This window comes from Bradysia coprophila, unplaced genomic scaffold (genome assembly GCF_014529535.1).
Source record: "Bradysia coprophila strain Holo2 unplaced genomic scaffold, BU_Bcop_v1 contig_350, whole genome shotgun sequence".
Taxonomy (NCBI): Eukaryota; Metazoa; Arthropoda; class Insecta; order Diptera; family Sciaridae; genus Bradysia; species Bradysia coprophila.
The window spans coordinates 11,816,511-11,839,201 of record NW_023503608.1 but is presented as its reverse complement, the minus strand read 5'-3'; the positions used below and the strand labels follow the sequence as shown (position 1 = coordinate 11,839,201).

Here is a 22,691-nt window from a genome sequence, read left to right as displayed (position 1 = left end):
AAAGACTGCTCCCAATGACGCAGTCAGTTCGAAATACTTGATTGAGTAAATATGTTTAGTCAAATAGCTTCATAAGTTACACGATCTGTAATTTAAAGAATATTTTGGTTTATACTTTTGCTAAGTACCTATTTAGTTCGGTTTGTTTTCATTCAACTTTTACTAAAAGTCGTAATTTGTAGCCCGTGCTTATGGTATTGTAATATGAAACGTGTTCGAAATTAAAAAGCGTTCAAATTTTAATTCTTCTTTTTATAATTTCGACGTCAATGTGAGCAAGCCAAAGTTTTCACTAAAGAAACTTGTATCTAAATCCTACTCGCATAACACACAAAAACAAGTAAGTGCATTCACATACAGCTATTGGTCGTTTTTGGCATAACAAGAAAAAAAAGGAACAATTTCCGAGAAACTCTGTAAGAATGTTGAACAAGTAAAACTTTCCATTGCATGAAAAACTTCATCAACCTACGACCAACCCCTAAACAAGCGCATGCAATGAAAGTTCCAATTTTAAACCTTTTCTTAAAATTGTTTCTCTTTTTTTTCAAACTAAAACCTAACGATGACATTATGCAAATTCGAATACAGAACCCACTATTTATAACACTTTATACAATACTCGCGTGTTTGCACGCTTATACATAGTTTTCATTTTCTTGTCACTTTCCAGATACACCGATATTGTAGCACGATGTGATATTAAAGCTTTTGCAATGGAATCTTAAACTTAAAGTCAAGCGGTTACTACGGTATGTGCTGTAAGCCATTGGATGCACCGATTACCCGACCAGCATTTTATCGAAAATATTCTTTATTCGGAGCGATATTATTGTGCATGTGCATCCTAAGAATTTTATGTTCATTTTGCAGGCTTTGATAATGTGTAACGTAAATGATTTTGTCTGATGATCCAGTCATTGTCGTTATTACATTAGAGTAGTAGCTACTAGGAGTAAATTTTTTTCATTGAAATGTGATCACAAAGAACATCAAGCTATGCTTCAATTATAAAATTACAACAAATATCTTTGGATCAGAAAATGTGGAAAGAGTACATCCATCCAGCTAGCATACGAAGGTTGAGAAGATAGAAGAAGACACCATTTGTTGAGTCATTAGAAATCTAAAAGTCAAATAGCTCATTAATGAAATTATACGTTTTCATAAGTAAACTACTTCTCATGTGGCAGGGGCGCCGACTTGTGTTTTGGTTGTTGGGTGCGAGATCTATGTACAGTGATTTTCACGATAGCGAATCTAGCTACTTAATTTAATATCAAGAGAAAGTGCAAGACCTGGTTCTCAGTGATTTGTAAATCTAACAGAGAAATATGTATTCTCCCATCGTAGTAATAATATAGTCGAGAAATGTAAAGCTAAGAACAAACTATAACAAAAGGGCGCATGAGTGCGTACAGAGGTTTTCCTTTAAGAAATTGCCTGTCTAAACCGAACCAAAAACTCTAGTTTTCCAGCAGAACGTCATAAAATAAGGCTAAATTCGTCCAAATAGATAGGGTTCGCCAAAAAACTAAAATGAAGTGATCGTATTGCAATCAAGATTGAGTCAATAATGTCTAAGTCGTACTTGTAGAACATACTTCTTCATGAAAATATTACGGAATAACAACATTCACTTACTTTTGTTCAAGCCTTCTTTTGACAATCTAGCTTCATTTTATATAATATTTTGGTGGAAAATTTGAGTTGAAATTTCCGGTTTTTCATCTCTATTCTGGACATGTATGAAAAATTGCTCGTGTGCATGTTTTCCATTTTTTATGCAACTGTTGTCTAATGGTCGGAGTGGTTCAGGTAAAGTAAAACTTGAATCGGAATCTCATTTACCTGATCTTAACAGGGTGGCTTCCGGTTAAAGAAAATGAAACTGACCTGAAAAATCAGGTTGGCTCGAAAGTAGTTTCAGGTTGACTTCCATTTTGACAACAAGTCAAAAAGTTAACATTTCAGGTTTCAGCTTATACTTACAAGTCGGACTCGTACCCAATCCAGGTCGCCCTCGCCCTGACTAAAAGTCCTGACATACTATTTCTTTTTCATGCTTGCTATGGGAACCGAAAGTAAAAATGTCAATTTTGAGGGGCGAAAGTAAACATTTTTCTACTTTCGGTTCCCATAGCAAGCATGAAAAACTCAATACGTCACATGGAAAAGTACTTTCGGACCTTTGTCCTTGTGACGTAAATGACTATTTCTACAAAAGTATTCTTCATAGCCTTTGTCATATTTCTCGTATGATTTTATTTTTAAACATATCGTCTGTAATATAGATGACTATTTCTGCACGTTTCTTCTCGGTTCTACATTAGGAAAGTGCTGATGTGGAACACCAAGCTAAGACAAAACTAATACAAAAACTAAAATTCCAGACAACTCACACAGAAACGTTATTATTATTGCTTGTGAAGGTCCGAAAAATGTCTGAAGGCTTTTTTTGTTTCAATTCAGAAACAGTGGAAATAATGTTAGTTTATTTAATTAAGAAAAATATCAAATATCTGTTGGGTGCTACGCACCCAACGAATCTTGGTGTCGGGTGCTTGAGCACCCAACGCCACCTAGAAGTCGGCGCCCCTGTCATGTGGTGTATACAGTATACCTCGTACGTAGCAGTTACGAGTTCGAAAACCTATAGGTAGTTTTTCGTCCTGATTGTAAATCACTAATAAAATAGTTTCTAGGACGTCAGGATGCGAAGCTATCCCAATTTCATTTAAAAAAGCATTGGTGGGAGCGATATAAAACTATGTGACATCATTGCATCTCCCTCGCACCAATGCATTTCCTATTTAACTTAAAATTGGGACAGCTCCACATCCTCACGTCCTAGGAACTATTTTATTAGTGATTTAAAAGCAGGACAAAAAACTGCCCATAGGTTTTCGAACTCGTAACTGCAACGTACGAGGTGTCAAATAGTGAATTGAAGAACGTTTCGACGTGATCAGAATGCTGTGTTCTTTGACCTCGACGTCGCCTCGGATTAACAACCTTCGCGCGAGAGCACAAATAGCCACTTTATGTCGCAAGCCATCCAGAGAATGTCAGGACGAATGCCACAGTTGATGATACCCGAATACCAGTGACCTGAACAGCCCGGCAATAAGTTTTCATTCGTTTACAAACATGTACGATAAGTTATTGTATCCGATTTTCATATTTTTTCTGTTGTTTGGTAATATTGTCTTCCATAAACGCGATTTGTGATGGCATTAAATAGTTAAAAAAGGACATAAAAAATGCTATCGGAAAGTTTCAATAAAATTTGGTATAAATAAATAAGTGAATGAAAATGAAGAGAACTCTCCATCAATCCATCGATAACATTACAATGAACAACTCATATAATGGGATAAAAACGATAAAACAATAACTTTACTATCAGCATTCAAGTCGATGTACGAAAAGGCTCTGCCACGGAAATTGAGTTTCATTCTCGATATTCGTTGTGGAATGGTGACCTTATTATGTTCGTAACATATAATAGGTTGGTTAGATATGGATTCAATAATATTATTTTTGTGTATTAAATAATAATAAATGTAGAGCCGTACAAAATGTTTCTATCGGGACGCAATTCAAACAACATTGTGGAGTTAGGGAAGAAAAAAAACTTTGGCCATTGCATGTAAACACCATAAAAGGAATTACCTTCGTTCATCTAGTAGAGTAAAGCGAAACTTCTTTCACTCAAGGTTTAAGTGTATATCTCATTGCGATTTTGTTGTATATTTCTTTCTTTCTTTTATTTGGACTTTGGTACTTACTGGTAAATAGAGAAAAAATGGAAATTTTTATTTTGTTGTATAATACTTCTTATGCAATGGAGTTTTATTAGATTTATCTAAACATTTATAATAATGGCAAAATGCTTAAAGTGTAGGATGAGGAACGCGAGTATAAAAGCATACACCAATTCAAACATTTCAAAAGTAAACATTAATTTATATTTTTTGTTCTTAACTACCGGATCTTTATCGCATTGAAACTATACTTCATTGGTTTATCGTCTGTTCTTGTACTTTTTTTCCACTTTATTTGGCCTGGTTATTCTTCTCTCTGGACGCAAAGGGATGAAACTCATGATTCGAATGAAAAGCAAAGAGACTAGTTAAATTTTTCCCTTATTTCTCCAATTTACATTGTTCTGGATGAGTAGGGTAATTTTGGTTAGGGCTCCTAATATTTTCTATGTTCATGCTAGAAGCAGTGCTGTGTCATATCCTTTTTTAAGACTCTTATCGCCAAGGCGATTGAAAAACTGATTGATGTTCCAGAATCCTGAGCGCAAGTGATAAAAGGGAACTGTTGGCATAATCCCTCATCTGGATGAGGTTAGGTTTAGGTATATATGGCTTCACTAGACTCATTAATAAATTACTTTAGTTGCGATGAAACATAACACATTCCAACTATTTTTAATCGTTCTTAAGTGACATCGAGGATAAGGCGACCTCGTGAACCTAGTCTAGCACCGCACGGTACCACGATTTTACTATCAAGATCATTTTACACACAACACACGATAAATAATAAGCAAATAAATGTTGTGGAAGACAGTTTCAAAATAAATCATCAAACCAATTAAAAGCGGAAGGACATGTGTTGTTATTTATAATTGCATTTTATGATAATGAAATTCACAGAGAGAATTAGCTGATCATTCTCTTCATAAATATATTTTTGAACTGTTCCACTGCCATATAAATTACCCTTTCGCTTAACAACATATTCAGAGTACAGAGTAAATATTATTAACGTTATGAAAACAGCTTATAAGAGCCCCTTTGCAACTTCAGAACAAACATTTGAATGGTTTTGTGTTATGAAATTAATGTACGGTCCCCACAGTGTAATTCACCAGTGATCCCTTATTTTCGACAGCAACATTTCAAGTGTAATTCTTAGTAAACATAATAAAATTTAACAATCGCTGGTACAGAGGAGGAAAATTGGGCAAAACGAATACCAATGTAATCTGTTATCGACAACGAAATGATGACAAAAAATTGCTAGATAATTTGCCTAACATAGAAAAAGGTAAGTTAGAAGTACAAGATTGTGAATTTGTATATGAATTTGTTGAAAATCAAAAGAAGTAGCAGATTTCAAAAATATCATCAAAATCAATCTTTCAGAACCTTGCTATAATCTACTAGACAATAACTTAACAGCTGGAACGATGAACTGTGTCTAATATCTAATATTATTTTCGATTAAAACAAAATTTTTGTTTTTATATTCTGTTTATGAAAACATATTGGAAGATGTATTCTGACGACTCGCTATCGTTTTAGCGCTGACCTAATTACCTGTTGTTTATAATTGTTTGTTTTTTATTATTCCACGAATTTCCGTACAAAGAAATTAACTTCAAAATAAATATTTATTGAAAATGTTCGATGGCCTCAGGTTATTAGCTGTATGAAGTATTTATATTGCCTCGCACCCCACTTCTTCACAAAATTGTTGCTGCTCTGGGCCGTAATTTTTGTTGTGTGTTTATTATATTGTACAACAGCAAAGCACACATCAGGAAAACAAATGTTTAAGCCATGCACACGAACTTATAACTTTTGGCTCTTATAACAAAGCTGATTTCTTTTTAGAACTTCACAAGCCCGCAGATGTTGCTTTCGATATGTGGTGTACCCACTTTGAATGAACAAAAAGTGAAAAATAAGAAGAAGAAAAAAACGTAAAATTCAATTACAGTCGAGTAACTTCCATCAAGTAGCTTTTGTGCACCATTTACTTCGTATTTGAAAAATACATCACTTGATTGAAATAAAATATACCTGCAGCATCTAACAGAACAATAGAGTGACAAATCGCTACTAAAATCAATTCTAACAGCAATCTAGTTTGTTCGAAAACTAACGATATCTTTTTTGCTGTTTTGAATTTTAATTTTTTTTTTAAATCAATACTTATTTCGTGCAACATTTTTCAATTGAATCTAGATTTCATTTCAACAAGCCTTACATTACATCAGTACAATATGTAACATACATAAATTAGAATTATTCGATTGAAAATTCACAACAAAGTATTGAAATGCCCGTCAAATAACCAAAATGTAGATGTTAAACTAGAAACAGGCACTCCGAAAATCAATCATTTTTGAAATTATATTCAGGTAATAAACAAAAGTTCCTCAAATTGTTATTAATATAAGCGAGATTGTGATTTTCAACCGATAAAGTTGACGTAGAACGTGGAAATTATCGTAGTCTCTGTTCTAATGTTCATTTCGACGAGTGCTTTGTGATCGTAAGACGAAGGATCGGATCATGATCCCACTTGTCAAAATAAACATTTGAACCGAGGTGCATATGATATGTTATTTGCCGAAGTCGATGCAAAGATAAAAGAGTCATATACAAGTAGAAGAAGAGTACATTATTTACCAATTTAAAAAATGCCGGAAATGGTTCAGCTTGTATGAAATAGAAACACACAAGAAATGCCATTTCCAGCATTTGTTCCATTGTTAAGTAATACATTTTACTCAAAAACTTGAGGTACGGTTTCGCCACCGTGAAGTAAAGTTGGAACGGAGTATGCTTGGGATTTCGCTTAGAGATAAAATGATGAATCAGTGGATTCGGCAACAAACGAAGGTCGTAGACATGATGGAAAGGATAACATATCTGAAGTCGAACTGGTCAGGACACATTGTGAGAATGACAGACGAACGTTGGACCAAAACCATAATTAATTGGAGGAGACCACCATTGACACGACCAGTGAATGGGCAGACCACCAGAAAGATGTATCAACTCAATCAAGCGAATGGTGAGGATAAACTGGCAGCAAATGACAATGATATCTTCAGAATGGAAGACAAAAGGGGAGACCTACATCTAGCAGTGGATTAAGAAGAAGAAAGAAGAAGAAGAAGTAAAGGTAACTTCAACTTTATATCACGTATTTGAGTAAGCACTGTTTTCGACGCAACTATTGAGATTGCAAATATGAGCCGTGTAGGTGATATTCAAATAAAACAGCCCAACTGCAAAAAAATCCCAATATATAGAATAAGGAAAATGTAAATGAAAAGTGTTTGCGGGAAGTGGAGCACGATGTAATCAAATCAAACGCTTCTTTTAACTTTGAATAGGTACTATACGACGACGACAAATTGTTGTTGAGGGCAGATTCTGCCAATAACGGTCTGTTGCGTTACAATTTTTAAGACTGGAAGCTCTAGTTTCAAGAAAAAATCGTAGTTTCAGATCCTTCCTCTATTGCCTCAAAGTGTTAAAAATTTGATCTAAGGTAACTCAGGCGTCCGCAGATAGACGATTTTACATATTCTGACAATTTACCATCAGCGAACCGCCGAGGAGGACAAGAGTACAACTAAAACTTTCAGGGATGGAAAGAGACGGAAAAACTGTGGAAATTTTGATAACGGAGACAGGCCGAGGCTCTAAAGTACCAATTCAAAAAAATATACCCTTAAGAGATGGTTTCCCGTTTCTAAAATGATATGTTAAGCTTTAGGTGTGGTTCAGTTCTGACCTAATTTTGAAGAAGCCCGGTCTGAGATCCAATTTTTTGACAGGAAAGAAAATTTTCCGTACGCAGTTAAATTTTCCTCTCAATCGAAATATTGTTGATATTCCTCTACCAAACTGAAACACATCGAACGAGGAAACCATACTGGTGTGTTATATACGTCTAGTTAATAGAGACAGAGCTAAAGCGCCCCAAAAACATAATTCCATGTTTTTGATTTTAAAAAGTTCATCAAAATCCTTTGGAGATAACAAAATTTATCGCAGCATCAAGAATATTAATGAGGTACGATAGTGAGTTGAGCAAACGATGTACAGATATACATAAGCCGAAATAGTACAGTGTTTCAATACAACTGACTTCAAATAGGTATCGAAATTCGTTGGAAAACTTTTGAGTTATGTTGGTGTGCATAGTAATGGGAATAGTTTTCGAACCGCATGACCGAATCATTGATTGCTGGTTGATTTTCAATACGTTCATACCGCAATCGAATGTAACGTTCGCAGATAAAATCTCCGAATTTTCCACTTTTCTCAAATTTTTAGTCAATGAAATAATTAAATCTTCCGTTGGTACATCCAATAATTTAAACATTTTCATTCAATTTAAAATTAAAGTGTTTCATTATGCATTCAATTATCGAACACATTCTCGACGGCATTCTCAACATTTTTGCGTACAAGATTTTATAAATTCATTTGTATAAATCGATTTTGTTTAAATTGCCGTAGCAGTAATTTTAATTTCCCTAACAAGAAGTACACTGTATACGACATGCCCTACACAATCTATGTAGTACATGTATAAAAAAGACCATTAAACATTCGAAGAACATGAGCTAATTAAATGAGTATCAATTGCCGTATCCACATTCACATAGATTTCATTATACGCACTCTTGATGTCAACTCAATGTCATGTGATAAACGATTATGAGATTCAATATAACCTTCTGGCCCCATATTCCGATATATTCCTTTACTGTAAGCTTTTCAAGAGCTTGCTGCCGGGAGAAACAGCCATATCATAATATCACTTTATGTAACTACGTACACACATATAACATTAGACGATAATATGTTATACATATAAGTATATTGCCAATGTGTGTGCTGTTGCCTTATATCTCGTTGTTTTATTGATATGGCAATGAATGGCACACATTTTATAGTGTTTAGTAGCTTTACGTAGTATATAGCGAGCAAGCGACCACCCAGCACCCTTGTATTTCAAAATGTTCATGTATATTACGAACAAATCCATCCTAATTTATTACAATCGCTCTCTCTCTAGTTCGGTAATGTTAGCAAAATTAAAGTGTCTTGTCTATGTTCTGTGCCTTGTTTATAATATCCGTCAGGGTATGGCTGTGTAATGTTGGAACGAAATTGAATCCAAACAGTGATAACATGTGAGTATTAATACTGTATCATCTATCTATACAGTTGGGAAAATTCTCTCGGATTTCAAGTAAACATATCATCAATTCACAGAAGCCTGTTGAAAATAGGCAAGAATTATCGTTATGGCACCTAACATTGCTGGCATATCAAAGTTGGTATTAGCTGCAGCATGAAAGCATGCAGAAACGATAGATTAAACGATAATTAAGATTGTTTGAAGCTGAAAGGTTAGTTCAAACACAATTTATAAACATTTTCTGGTCGCCCCGTGTTACACACGAAATACGTAGCTCTACTGTCCACAATTACAATCGAATCATCAAGTAAACGAACAAAACCACATCTAACCCCATAATGTTTAATTACCATCAGCAGTGATACGAACGGAACACACAAATCTTCGTTATGTATGTTTATTCTCCTTGAAATTGTTAATTACTTAGCCTCTTACCAACCTCTTGGCCTCAACCCAATACGAATACATGACTGAACATGATGGTACGTACATACACAACAGCAGTTCCACCATGAGAGGTATGCTAATGGTATTCATATATAATATAAAACCACTCCTCAGACGAACCTTAAATATCAAACATCGAAGACACACACCATTCATACAATACTGGGTACATAGTATGACCTCCACTAAAGTTTTATCAGTAGACAAACATCTATTATCGAGTATGTACATATGGGGTGTACAGTACAAGAAGTATATATACAAAATGTTGTATGCATTGTGTGTGATTCAGATGTAGATCATTTATACACATGCCGAAATCACAAAGTATTCTCGACGTAATTTCAGTGTTTCAGACTATGATATATACAGAGAAAACGCTCATCTCCATGGAATATGTATAGATACACGGAACTACATGTTGTTTTTACACAATAGATTACAGCTACTATCCGTCTTATACCCAAGCCTTTCCAACGAATTTCGCATGGTATCAGCACTTCTTGTTCCTAAGTAAATTTTAAGTGTTTGGCGTGCAATGTACATACCATACATGAACGAAATTTGCTGGATTGTTATATATGATTGTGTATTTATGTCCTAGAAATTTATCCGGGCACTATGTGTGTCAACTTATGCGTTGAAGATATATTATGTGGTATAATGTCACATATTTAAAATGGCCAGCTGAAAACTGGAGGACTTGGTGCATGTGTATATAATATGAGGATCGTGTTCAATTGACCATTTTAACAGAATCTTTTTGCTTATCAAATTGATTATAATCTCAATGATTCCATAAGAACTCTAAGTCCATTTCGTGCCTAGTAATAATATAGAAAAGTAAACTTTACAACAAAATTGCCCTTTTAATTTAAACCCATTTAAGATGCCTGAAAACATGCAAGAATTGTGAAGAGTAAGCATATCACGGGAACTTCAGAACATCGTTCAGAGAAGACAGTTCTTTTAATAATTAATTTTGCCATAAATTCCTAAAATAAAGTCTTTGATAAGTGGTTTCGGTTGGTCATGCGACAAAAAAAATACTATTCAATAATCTAACCACAAATCGTCGACCCGGACTAACTCCGTTCAATTTTACTACCCAGTATCTCTATAACTGTTCTTTATACTGGTTATAAATTCAAATTTTTGATTTATTTATTGCGACACATAAATCGTATGATTTATTCTCATTCTAATTAAAATTCTATACCAAAAGTGCAATGAAAAATAAAACTTTGAAAACCACGACTTTTTTCAATGGATGATTGCCAAAATTGGATTCAAAATCCTTTACTGCATAGATTTTTTTTCCGTACGAAATAATATGATATGAACATTTCGTTTACGTTTCAGTAGAATATATTTATTGTGATAAAGAGTTTGCAAGTTCACAGAATATTACAGAAAACGTTGAGAAGAAAAAAAAACCTTGAACTATCGGGCAGGGTATTTAAAGCTTTATGCGAGAAGCATCATTATTTATTTCCGCTTAGGTAAAGCCTGTCAATGATAATTGAACCGTAAATAATTGTAAATAAATTTAGAAATGCGACAGTTGTGATTTGCGTTGATTAAATACCTTACACTTTAAAGCTAGATGGACTACTTAACATTGGTGGGGTTGTAGATTTTGTTGTGGTTTAATTTTCTTCATTTTCTGATCCCCTACTGAGATAGCACATTATTTCATTTAGTGCTGCAGTCATTTCGTATTTTTAACCTTTTATGAACGGCATTTTTATCGAATCTATTACTTCTCTAGATCTAAGTTTTATGAACTGACTGAAGACATCAGTTAGAGTTCATTCCTTATTTTTGTCGTCGTTATGTATAACAGCATACTAAGAGTCCTTTATTACAACTTTAGATTTGGATATCGAATGTGCAATTAATTGTGTGAATAACCACTTTACAATACTTTGGCTATTCCCACATTGTACGAACATTCACTTCATAATACTACAACCATATTAGGGGTCTAATGAAAACTGAAAGACCCCTGAAGACAGGAAAAAGTGGGCATCGCTTACGGACACTCCCTCAACGTTTTGTTTGAATTCGACTATTTTCTTTAGAATGTGCAAATAGCTACAAAGAGATTATTCTCACAAAGTGCCCTTCTTGCATTAGTCAAACCATTTTTAGATAAATTTCGACAAGTAATTTATAGTGTCTGATATAGCGTTGCAGTACACATGCAAGTGAAAATTACCCCACAAAAAAATGTAGTGTCCGCAATTTCTGCCAACAAATTATTTGGGAGGTATACTCAATGTCATATCATTGGACATGGACACTCTTTATACGTTACTGTTCTCTACAGTTTTTCATTTTGGTTATTCCGAGCAATATATAGTCAATAACAATAACGATGCCAAAATCAGGAGATTTTTTTCGATTTTTCATTTCAGATTCCAATGTATTGGCAATGTTTGCTGTAGTAAATTATGTATTGTTCACTACCACAATTCTTGAATACCTAAACTGAATTCATATGAACTAAAACAAGAGAAAACCTTGAAAAGCTTCGGAGTATGTAATCTCTTCTAATCCTACACAGCTTCTGCATATATATACGAAAACAGAACACGTTTAATTCATTGATCGTAAACATCAAGTAATTCCGTGCAAACTCGTTGAACTGTATACATAAACATAATTCTGCCATCAAAATATTTTTTGTATCCAAAAATTCACATTCGTTTTCTTCGTTCACGATTCACAAACCAATTTTCCTCATCCCAGCCACATTTTCAGTTTATGCTAGCAATCGCGATATATGTGTATGCGAATATAACTTTGTACGCCATACAGTACAAGCAATTGTTCCATCATCAGCATTTCTCTTAACTCACATTAAACGTTAAACAACCAAAATCAAAGTTTAAATCGGTTTGCTATACTATCCGTTGATGGTATAAAAGGAAAGCAAAGTCGGTGCTAGCGTCTGCAAGTAATCTAATCGGCGATATACATAAACAAGATATATAAGTACAACACCATGTGAGTATGTGTGTGTATATAGAAATTTGTATAAATTCGCTAGAGCCCAATTTTATATTAATTTAATTGAATCCATCAAATTGTTGCTCCCCCTTTTAGGATATTTTGTATGCCATTGATCTACTTTGTGCTGTTTGTAACATCGTCGACTTGGAGTATATACAACACACATATATTGTAATACGGTCTCCTCATACTAAAAGATATTTCATTTAATTTAAAATATGGCTGTGATTTTCCATGTAAATTGCCTTCAATAGAATTTTGCTCTATTTGTGTCCAATATTTAAATGCTCCACTGTCCATTTTCTACCTTTTGTAAGTATACCGAAAACAAAACATGAAAAATTGAAATTATGTTTTATTAATTTTTGGTACTCCAGATGGGATAATCGACCTAAAGTTTTTTTTTTCATTCATGAGTTTGAATAATGAATTCATTAGTGTACGTCGTCTGGTGAAAACGCTATGAATATTTCTGTAACTTGTAAATGAACAAATGGTTTCTGGGTAGTCGATCTACCGAGACGTTTTAAATATATGCGAGTAGGCATTTTGAGCCTTTTGTTGAACGTATATGTTCACCTAATTATATTTCATAAGGGCAATGTCATGCGGTCGCCACCGTGAGTCGTCGAGGATACTTTTTATGTTTTCTTTTAGTGTTATTATGGTAGCAAATTGCGCAGACAATATTTATCCACAGTCGGCGACTTTGAAATAATTGACACATTTCGTTTCAGCTGTTTTTTTAGCTGATCCACTCATAGAACCAATTGAACCCATAGAACCAAACAGAATACTATTTTGTGTAAAAAGGTTTTTTTTACAGTGTTTTAAAATTGTGTGACACACTGTCAAGTTTCAGTTCCATATTTAGATTACCACTCATGCTTGAAGTGCGTTTCTGAAAAACAACTGAAATCGAATGCGTCATTTCCTTCAAAGTCGCCGACAGTACACCGCTCTAAGCAAAATGCGTGCATCTGTTTGTTAAAGATTGTTCAACTGGAATCAATTTACACTGATCGGTCTGTTCTAGTAAATGTATAAAAAATGTTTGCTACTCGCTCGTACCACTGTCAAATGTGGCGAAGATTCTATAGTGCCTTGGTGGTATGGTATAATGCTTTTTAACCATTTATTTATGATATTAAAATTCACCTCTCTTCTAAGGAGTATTTTCTAATCATTATGCACCACCACAAATTCAAAAATTTATGGATACTAAATTTTAACGTTCCTTTCTTTATGCTGGCCCGTTGTTATTTTTCAATTAAAGTGGCTGGTAAATTCCGTATTGTGTATACTTCTCAATATTGTGCTACGGTAAATAAATAAAAATAAATCAATGCATTCAAAGTTCATTATGAATGGCTCATGCTTTTCGGGAACCCTATAGTCGCGTAAGTTAAAATTCTGCTATAAATAGGTATGAGCAAAGAATTTTTGGGGGGTAGTTCCATCGTTTTATTATGCTAAAGTTGGTCACAATTTATAAATTATTACAAGAATAGAAGCTTAATTACAAGAAAGTAACGGTTAGGAGAGTTCATATAAAATTTCGCACATACTTTGAAGTTTTATTGTCTTGAACGTAACAGCACGCTGACTATACCTAGAAGTCCTATACCTATAATAACATTGTGCAAATTTATATATTCAAAAGTTATTGTGAAGCCGAGTAGGGCATAACCAATTTAAATGAAAATATAAAGCTATGTCAAATTATTTTCCTGGTCCTTTCTCTCGAGTGATTCGTACCCGGACTAGCTGTATGTATATCGCTCACTCTAAGAAAAGTTCCGTCTTTGGTTCGCACACATATTTAACCTTTGTCTCTCTTCACTATCTTTACCGTTCGTTTAGTATCTGATTTAATATTTAATGTTTTACAACTCGTAATTTTACAAATCCACGAGTTACAACAATGGAAAGTTAAACTATTCAATCAGTTATTCAGTATTCGGCTTGGTTATGTATGAATTTCTTGACTCGGTTTTTTTATGCGGGTGGTGTTTTTGTAGCCCCCCATTCAAAAATTGATTTATGTAGCTGAAATGTTATTGCAGTGTAATGTGTGCCAGTTCAAATTAAGTTTTTCTTTTCGAGAATTTTACTTCATTTCTGATTGCCTGTTGTTTTTGAAACATACGACTAAAAAAATTCAGGATTTGATTACGTTCTCTCTTTTTGAATAGAATTGTACATTATATACAAGCTACGAAACTATATAACTGGAATACAGAAATGGAGGCCATTTCCGTAATATTTACGTTCACCGAAATGATCTATAGACGAACATAACATACATATTCCAAAGGACAAACACAAAAAAAGGAAAAGATTTTACGCTTTCGTTCTTAGTATCCAATACATTTAACTTTTGTTAGTTAGTTTCCACTATGAGATGTATTTGTAATTTTTTTTCTATTCTTGTGTCAAGTGTTCCACTCCGCACGGTGAGCGTGAAAAAATTTAAATAAAAAAGTTCTTGCATATTCAGTTTGATTGTGGGGCAGAGGCAAAACTTTTTTGTTCTGGCACAACACAATGTTGACGGTAAATTTTAAAATTGTTTTTGACAAAAACAAGTCTTCCCTTTTCTTTTAAATTCTTTTTATTATCACCTGTCCATCGATAAAAAGTGAAGAGACACTTGTATGCAATGTTTTTTCATGATTTCCTGGAAAATTTCAAAAATGTATGGAGAATACTCGCTTTTGTCAAATATTTTTAAAATGCACCGTCAACATTGTGTTTTGCCGGAACAAAAAGATTTGTCTCGACCCCACAATACTTTTTGCACAATCACACTGAATATACAAGAACTTTTTTATTAAAGTTTTTTCAAGCTCACCGTGTCCTTATGTATAAATCCCATTTTCAAAACCTCAACTCCGTTTCAGGTCGCTAAACATAGTTCCAATTACACCTCCTAAAAGTTTGTCAAGCGAAACCCCACACCCGAAGGACTGTATTTAAATGTATGTTGGACATAAATATAGACCAATGTAGACTCACATTCATATGAATGTTTTATTGTAATTAGGAATGATGTAGTAAGGTATGAAAAAGTAGACGAAGACGAAAATTCTTGTTATAACACAGCCGCCGATAGCCACTTTCGTGCATAAATGTATTTACTTCGTTCCAATGCAAATTTTCTTCGTCCTTTTTAACAGTAAATAGAGAAAATTCCATTTTCGTTTACGTTCTGGATTTACGTACGAAATAATGTAATTAAAATCATCGACTTTGCTATATATTCGTAGTGTACCATCAACAAACTCAGTAAAAAATCGTTCGAACAATAATAATACCATCACTCGATTTAAATTGCGGTAGCTGTTATACGTTGTTACAGGTGCATTGTTGCGTAAATGAGTTATAATTTATAAGTCGACATCTGAGTTGTGAATTACATACTTGAAGTCTTGTGCAATTTTGTATTCATAGTTACTTTGTCCTTACTATATATAACACTATTAGATGTAGAGATCCTGGTTTGAATAACTTCATATTGTTCCTATTCTTCCATTTTATCAAAATGTACCAAAGGAATTTCTTGTAATTTCCTTACTATAAATTTATTAAAATTATTACTGGTATAACGATGTGATGAAACTTTAAAAATTTAATTTAATGACGTTATGACTGAACCATATGAATTTTTTTTTACATTTTTTGTTGCATTTTTTTGTACATGAACTTTTCCGGAAAAAAAGTTAAATTAAATTGAAGTGCATTCCAGAATTTATCACCGAAAAACTGTATGTAATTCATCAAAAAAAAAGTTTGTTAAATTTTAATTACTAATTAGTTACTATACACACGAACATTCAAAAATTGTAGTATATGGTGCAAATTGTTGCAATTCTAATTTAATAAGAATGAAACGAATATTTCATTTACAGATATCGGTTTGAGTTGTACAGCCGAACGTTTCAGCGTAATTTCAATGTAATTTTCACAGCTCAACAGATTCTTGAAATTAATCAGCATATTATTGTGGTCGAATCAGAAATTACTGTAGTTACATGCTATGATGGATAGAGTGGTTACATCAAATTGTAATTATCATCAAAATTCTTTCAAAAGATCACTTTCACGGATCACAGACATTTATGTTATGAATTCAAAAAGGGCATTCCAAGTTTCGAGTTTATATTGAGTATATATCGAGTATATCCCGTATATCGAGTATAATTCGTATAAATGACAACTCACCAGAAAAAAATTACATTACCAACAAAACGCCATTGTGTAGCGTGAGATCTCATGAGTTCGGTAAAGTAATTAGTTTTTCAATCGGACTAATATCTTCTGAGCGATAGGACTTTGGAAAAAAAAAATTCATTCTTACGGACCACGGCACATTCTGTCACCAGAAGCCAAAAAAACACATTTTCTTTCACTTTTGGTCCGACTGACATCACTTTTCGTTTTAACTCACGTCACTTTTTGCATATTTCTTAGGATTTCGTGCAATTGTTATGCATACAGCCAAGGACAGTCAAAAAAGTGTATTTTTATGATTTTCGTGTTTATCGATTTCAGCTGTTTTAACAATACAAATTACAACGGCAAAACAGCTGAAATCGATGAAAAACGTATAGAATAAAAATGCACTTTTTTGACTGTCCCAGGCTGTAAAATGATTGATATTAAAGTAGATCGCTTCGATTGCTAACGTAAATATAAGTGATATGAGTGCTACACCGCAGAGGTTGTTGTTATGTTTTGTTCGGAATGTGACTTTTTGGTCAGCCCAACATGTCACTCAGAACAAAAAGGTTTATTTTTGACCCAGATGGTAAAAACGTCGGAGGATGGAGCGGAACGGCAGGTTAGTCCGATTAAAAAAACTAATTACTTTACCGGACTCTTGAGATCATACGATACACAATGGCAGTTTCTTTGACAAAAATCCGTCGAATCAACATTTATTTTTCATTCATACGAATTATACTCGGTTATACGGGGTATACTCGATGTAGCCTTTATGTATTTATGGCTGGACCATGTCACGTGCATATCCATTTATGCAATTTATCTATTTCGTTTACAAATAAGAAAAGCAACCACTGACCCTTTTACAAAATTACAAAATAAACCCACTTTTCATCAACCTACTAGATTTTTCTCAGCCATATTTTCATCAATATGAAAGAAGTTTTTTTTTCCTTCTTTTTCGTCTTTGAAACGTAGTAGCAGTACCAACCGAATGGAATTTGTTCATAAACCAAAAAAATCATTCGAACTTGAAAAACCTCGACGTCGTTCTTTGATTTATTGTCGAAACGTGATGTAATTGCAAATCTATGAAAATGTTTATAAAAAAGTTTCATTTTTCTATTTCATTTTCCGGGAGACATCTCCACTCCTTGACTTAAACACGAACCGTTAAAAGTAGGATGTTGTTTAGTATACATATGTATATAGACAACCAAGTTGCCGAATATGTGTTGAAACGGTGTTAGAACGGGAGTAGGAAGACGGATATGATTGAAGTGGAAACCCGATTTTTCTTTCTTTCTTCCATCTCATGTGTGTTTCATACCCCTTTATACTCTTGTCCCTCCATATTCGCCAACCGCTTCACTTCGGCACGACCAGATTAGTGTAGGTTATCAACATAGCATGCTGCTTGGCTATTACTTATGGGTGTTTGGGGCTGTGTGGAACGAGAGTTTCGTCTTTTTTTTCCTATTTTTTTTATTTTTGGTTTGTTTAGTTTGTTTAGTTTGCGGGTGTAAAGTGAAGTTTTATGATGGAACTTGTTTGGTTTCGGTTTCGGGTACAAATTGAAAATCAGCTATAGATGTAATGTTTGTTCGTACAAGAGAAAGGATTTTTCGGTCTTGAAGTTTATGTAACGACAAACGGGGTAAGATGTTGTGCGATAGGAAATTTTATTTTGTTTGTTTGGGACTGGGCTAGGAATTAGTTTATTCTGTTTGATAGATCTTATAATGTAGCACGTTAAACTCTATAATACACTTTTCTTTCCATTTCGAGCGACAGTACAACGTACGAGGAAAACCATTTGGTTGTAAAAAAATTTTTTGTTGAAAAACTTTGTAAATCAACCAAATTTGATTTTATTATTTCCGATTGAAGTCTCTAAGGTTTTATATAAATTCAATTGGTTAATATTTTTTTTGTTCGAAACGACATCGACAGACATGGGACTGTTAAGTCACATTTTCATTTTTAGCAGTGTGTCTAAGAATTCAATGTCGAAGTATGCTTACTCGTTCACTAACTTTTATATTAGTTCGTTTATAAGAGTTAGTTTTGAAGTCTAGTAATATTCGTTTTTTTGCATAGAGTTACACTCACTCTATGGTTTTTTCAGTCTTATTCAAAGTCTGGAAACTGCACATTACATCTCCCACTTTCCACTTTCATTCTGAATGTTATTAATTTTTGTTGTTGTTACAGGGTGACATGAGCTAATAATTATGAAAAGCGATCATGTTAACCTGTTAATGGCTATTTAACTAGTTTTTTCCCTCATTTTTAACAGAATTTTATTACACCAATTCGAAACACTTTATTTCATAATTTTCACATAATCAACATCTTTTTCACACATCATAATTTCTGATGATCTTGTGTCCCACACACATGTTTGTGAAATTAATTCGAAATGGAAATAGTATGCTCAGATGTGTAGATATACACCATCATTGAAGATAGTTATACGTATAAATAAACCGAACATAGCCATACACATGGCACGAATTGTGGTTTGGTAGCGATCGTAAAATAACACATATCGAAATGCCTAGGGCGTCTTGTCGATGTTTCAGTCATCTTCACTGATGATTATCTCAGTATGTAAATAGCAGTGCACCAGGAATGTGTTAAGAAATTTTAAAAATAGTGAAATACTGATGTCGCGTTCGCACGCACAAAAAAAAACGGTGGATCATGTGTGTCAAATCATTTAAATAAATATATTTTAAAATCAGCTGACGAACAAACAAAATTAAAAATAGATCGAACTTTTGATATAGCCACTAAAATAGAACGCTTCTGTATACCAAGTACTCGCCTGATGTGAAAGAAAAGCAATCGTTTGAGTTTATAAAAACAACTCATTAACGATTTTGTTTATAATGCGAATGATGGATAATGGTTTTTGAGGAAAAATATCTTGTTCATAATACATTAATGTGTTCAATATCCCATGCTTTATCACTGTTATTGCATGGAGTAGATGAAAAATTTAGTGTGTGAGTGAAATAAAAAGAGTAAATTCTGTTTCAGTGGTACACTTGTGTATTGATACGATCTTGAAGAGTAACAGAACGTGATACATCTGTGCCAAAAGGAAAATTTTGCATTTCAGAGTTTTTTCAGTTTTATTTTTAAATTCTTTTGGAAGAAGACAAATGTTGTACGTCTGTATGGAAATTGGTCGGTTGACATAGCTTTCAATTAGTGTTTTTTTTGGGAGGTAAACAAAATTCTTGAAAACAAATTTTTGTCGCCATTGAAAATGTGATAGAAGGATATCATGTCTGAGGATACACTTGTAAATTATTGTGATAATGAATGTTTGGTGAATTACAAAGATTTCTATTGTTTAAGTAGCAATGTGACAAATTCAAAATCGACATTGTCGAGAACAAGCCTATTAGCAATTATTTTAGCAATGTGTATAATATGTGGAAGGATTGTAACATCAAATGCTGAAACACCAGGTACGTTGTGGAAATTATGAGAATGTTAAATTTATTTCCCTTCATGTATTCATACTCTCATCGAAAAGATCGCACTGAAGATGTTACGAAAATTTCATTTTCTGTTCTCTAATTTCACGGAACTATCATCAAAAATACTATCTTGTCGTACATTTCTTCCTAAAAAAAAAAGAAACACCGACTTTCCTTTAAGTGAAAGAACATTTATTTCAGCAAAAGAAAATTTAAATTTCCCGTTCTCGAAAACATATAATTTATGGCAATCAGGGACTTTAAACCAGAACAAGTATTTTGTTTCGCTTTTTTCGGTTGTTGTGTATTTGTTTCAATGTTATTTATGTTCAACGAGGATTGTAATTTAAAATGGGTATTTGTTTCCTCGGGTGTATTGCATATCACATAAAAAATTATCGCACTCTGATCAATAAAACAAAACTAAAAATTCGAAAACAAGGAAGAAACTACTTCGCTTTCCAATTCGTCTTTTTCATACTTTTATTCGATATAATGTCCCTTACATCAATAGATAGCTGGTGTTGTCTAACGAAAACATAAAAAGAAAGTGAACCGGGGAGCAATGGGGATAAAAACACTTTCGGGGTGGTGTGTATAGTGTAGATTTATTTATAAAGTAGAAAAATTGTCCGGGTTATATTTGTAAATGAAACAAAAAAAACCTTTGGCTCTGTGCATATACTATGTAGTACAATAAGACAGTATATAGCTGGCGATATTTGTTTGAAACACAAGAGAAGCTTTAAAAAAAATTTAACCCGAAACATTTGGATTGGAAAGGATGTGCAGAAATCAATGGATGGAAACCTTTTTTTTACATAAACGTAAAAAAACCTTCTCCTACTCCCGAAAAACTATATAAAAACGTCCTTTTTGCATATCTATATATGTATGCATATCCTCTTTTGCCGAGATATATGTATATCCGAATGAATACATTATAAGTTTTGTGAAAAGTAACTCGTCGCGCATTTTATTTTCCACACTTATTCCCTATTTTATGGCTGGCTGAGTTTTATTAGGCGAAAACGTGTGAATATATATGTAATCCCGAGCCATTATATCCACAGTCACTGTACGAAATGAACATTGTTATACGTATAGGATAGATAGGAGCACAATTTTATTTTCCATTTTTATTTATTCGTATTTGGTCGAATATTTATTTCAATCTATCAACCCGATTGTGAGGATGGTTCTTGTGGGTGGGATGTATGTAGATTTATGGAGATTTAACGATATAATAGAGAACAATATTTGGTCACATTTATCTTAAGCCAATTTTTAGCTACGCACAATATATCTTGGAATCGTGTTTATAAATTGATTTAACGACGTTCACGTTCAACGAGTGAAGTCTTTTGTTTATAAGTTTTGATTCGATTTAGTTGAAAATAGGATTGTTTTTAAAGTGTTAATAATGCAAAGGCTATACATGAGAAAACTACATTACAGTCATTGGTTTTGACCAGTGTTCGCTTTTGAAGCAAAAAGTCTAGTTAAAAAAAAGAAGTACAAGATTCGATCGGAACAATCAAGTCGGGAGAAGTAACAGATCGAATCATTAGGTGAAAATGCGCTTGTCGTTTATATTGTTTAGTATTATATGTTGCTGGCGATACAAATTGACTGCCCCCTCAGTGTGCCCAAAAAATCAGTCAACAAGAAATTGTGCAATTTATAAAGCTTTTAACGTCAATTATCACACACTGAGCAAAATGTTGTTTATGTTTAGGATCATATTGCGGTTTCACCAGCTCCATAATTTCACTTATACGTTTGAAGAAAAAAAAAAAGACGTCGCTCCGATAAGACATATAGTTATTTATTCTAACCCCTAACTGTATCCTTTATCCATGTGCGTTTTTCCATCAATATCTCCGCCATAAATCAATATAGAGTGAAAGTATCAGATTTGAGAAAAACATGTACATTGAACGTGTACAGAAAATTTTGTAAGATAAATTCTGTAATTCTTGTGAAAAAGTAATAATCTCCCAATAAGAGTATTAATATGTCTTACGAACGTTACATATATGGTTGAAGTCAACAAGGGCAAACAACATTTAACGCAGAAACAATATATCGACTGATTCGCTAGAAAAAACACAAACCTGCCGGTACAGTATCTCAGCGTCAAGTTTAATTTAAACGTATTTATTTCCGATCTGAGTTTACTCTTCAAAATTGCCAAGCTAAGCACATAATATGTTCAATAAGTACAATTCGAGCACGAGCCTCTCATACATACATAACACATCCCGTCATATTGGCACATATATTTTGTGTATATGTGAACATTACCTATACCTATAGGAGTTATAGGTATACTGTAACATACGTATTCTCCAATTTAATGGCAAATTTGTGCCTTTCATTTTACACAATCGAGGAAAAAAGCTTTTCCAAATAATTTTCATCATCTTAAGTTACATCACACATATCTGTATTGCTATGTGGCTTTTTAGATCGATCCATTCATCTGTGTGTGTACATATATATGTACATTCAGCTATTATGTAGATATACATT

The 22,691-nt window shown here is 33.4% G+C and overlaps 1 protein-coding gene and 1 long non-coding RNA gene across 2 annotated transcripts in view; both read left to right on the top strand.

Moving 5' to 3' along the window:
- The first annotated feature begins 2,738 nt into the window (after positions 1-2,738).
- LOC119081038 lies at positions 2,739-19,123 on the top strand. The gene is made up of 3 exons (XR_005088423.1): positions 2,739-2,932; positions 4,364-4,369; positions 19,112-19,123. It is a non-coding gene; the product is annotated as an uncharacterized LOC119081038 (long non-coding RNA).
- Positions 19,124-19,290: 167 nt separating this feature from the next.
- LOC119081022 (junctional adhesion molecule-like) overlaps positions 19,291-22,691 on the top strand; it is a 36,385-nt gene continuing 32,984 nt past the window's right edge. Inside the window, exon 1 of the mRNA XM_037189704.1 lies at positions 19,291-20,144. Within this exon, the coding sequence (XP_037045599.1) occupies positions 19,958-20,144 (187 nt within the window). The 5' untranslated portion in view covers positions 19,291-19,957. The remainder of the gene's footprint in view (positions 20,145-22,691) is intronic.